Below are 1,609 nucleotides of genomic sequence, written 5' to 3' on the forward strand. Positions count from 1 at the left end.
TAGCATCCACTAGATCAGCTGCTGCTACGTTGAATCGCAGAACAGGGACGTCCTAAATTTTATATGAAAACGGAATTGATTAACACAAAATAGCCGTGATAAAGCTTCATCCCAAGAAATAATGAAAACAACAAGGTTTCCCAAATCTTATTGGCGTCCAAATAAAAGGTTTAACACACGTAAGAGAAACCGCTTGTGCTGCTAGCTAGCATTCACTAGATCAGCTGCTGCTACGTTGAATCGCAGAACAGGGACGTCCTAAATTTTATATGAAAACGGAATAGATTAACATAAAATAGCCATGATAAAGCTTCATCCCAAGAAATAATGAAAACAACAACGTTTCCCAAATCTTATTGGCGTCGAAATAAAAGATTTAACACACATAAAAGAAACAGCGCGTGCTACTAGCTAGCATCCACTAGATCAGCTGCTGCTACGTTGAATCGCAGAACAGGGACGTCCTAAATTTTATATGAAAATGAAATTGATTAACACAAAATAGCCATGATGAAGCATCATCCCAAGAAATAATGAAAATAACAAGGTTTCCCAAATCTTATTAGCGTCCAAATAAAAGATTTAACACACATAAGAGAAACCGCTTGTGCTACTAGCTAGCATTCAATAGATCAGCTGTTGCTACGTTGAATCGCAGAACAGGATATGAAAATGAAATTGATTAACACAAAATAGCCGTGATAAAGCTTCATCCTAAGCAATAATTATAAGAACATGGTTTCCCAAATTTTATTGGCGTCGAAATAATAAAAGATTTAATAACACACAAAAAAAAAAACCGTGCATGCTACTAGCTAGCAATAGCATCAGCACGTACGGGATGACGGCTGCACGTGCTTGTAGGAATTTTTTTAGGGGGCGAAACATGTGAAGAACAGATCCAGTCCAAGTGGATTTGAGAAGCGGCGGGAGAAAGCAATACTTGTGCAATAATAATAAGAATGAGGTTTCCCCTGATCTTATTGGCGTTGAAGTAAAAGATTTAACACACAAAAAGAAACCTGAAGTGGCGTTGAAACAAAACTTGCATGTGCTTGTATGGATTTTTCTTGGACGGAACTTGTGAAGAACAGATCCACTACAAGTGGATTTGAGAAGCGGCGGCAGAAAGATAGTTTTTGGCGTTGAAATAACTGATTTAACACGCAAAAAGGAAACCAGGCGTGTTGCTCGCTAGCATGACTACATGCATGAGCACGGGGGTGACGACTGCATATGCTTGTAGGGATTTTCTTGGGGCGAAACTTGTGAAGAACCACTCCAAGTGGATTTGAGAAACGGTGCCAGAAAGGTAGTGAATTAACATGCAGTGCTAGATGGAGTAGATAGACACTCACATCGAGACCTTGCTGCAGAGGTGCGCACAACGGTCTGGTTGCTTCAAGTACCAGAGGCATCACCAGCTGTGGCTCGGGCTGGGGCTCGTCAGCCATCTTTCCTGCCTCCCCTGATCCAACGTTTCTCTCTTCCACCTCCGGATCCGCAAGCGGCGACCTCCGGCGTTTCTTGGCAGATGGGATGGGATGGGGGAAGAGTGGTGGAGGGACAGAAGAGGGGATGAAAGGTAGGAGTAGGAGTGAGGAGTGAG

General features: G+C 42.3%; 1 protein-coding gene across 1 annotated transcript in view; it reads right to left on the reverse strand.

The window, feature by feature from the left end:
* Positions 1 to 1,405, reverse strand: part of LOC123072692 (uncharacterized) — a gene marked incomplete at its 5' end in the record, with an annotated part of 3,796 nt that extends 2,391 nt beyond the window's left edge. The window contains 1 exon segment of the mRNA XM_044496296.1: positions 1,359 to 1,405. Within this exon segment, the coding sequence (XP_044352231.1) occupies positions 1,359 to 1,405 (47 nt within the window).
* Between the last annotated feature and the right edge of the window lie 204 nt (positions 1,406 to 1,609).

Source organism: Triticum aestivum, chromosome 3B (assembly GCF_018294505.1).
Source record: "Triticum aestivum cultivar Chinese Spring chromosome 3B, IWGSC CS RefSeq v2.1, whole genome shotgun sequence".
NCBI lineage: Eukaryota > Viridiplantae > Streptophyta > Magnoliopsida > Poales > Poaceae > Triticum > Triticum aestivum.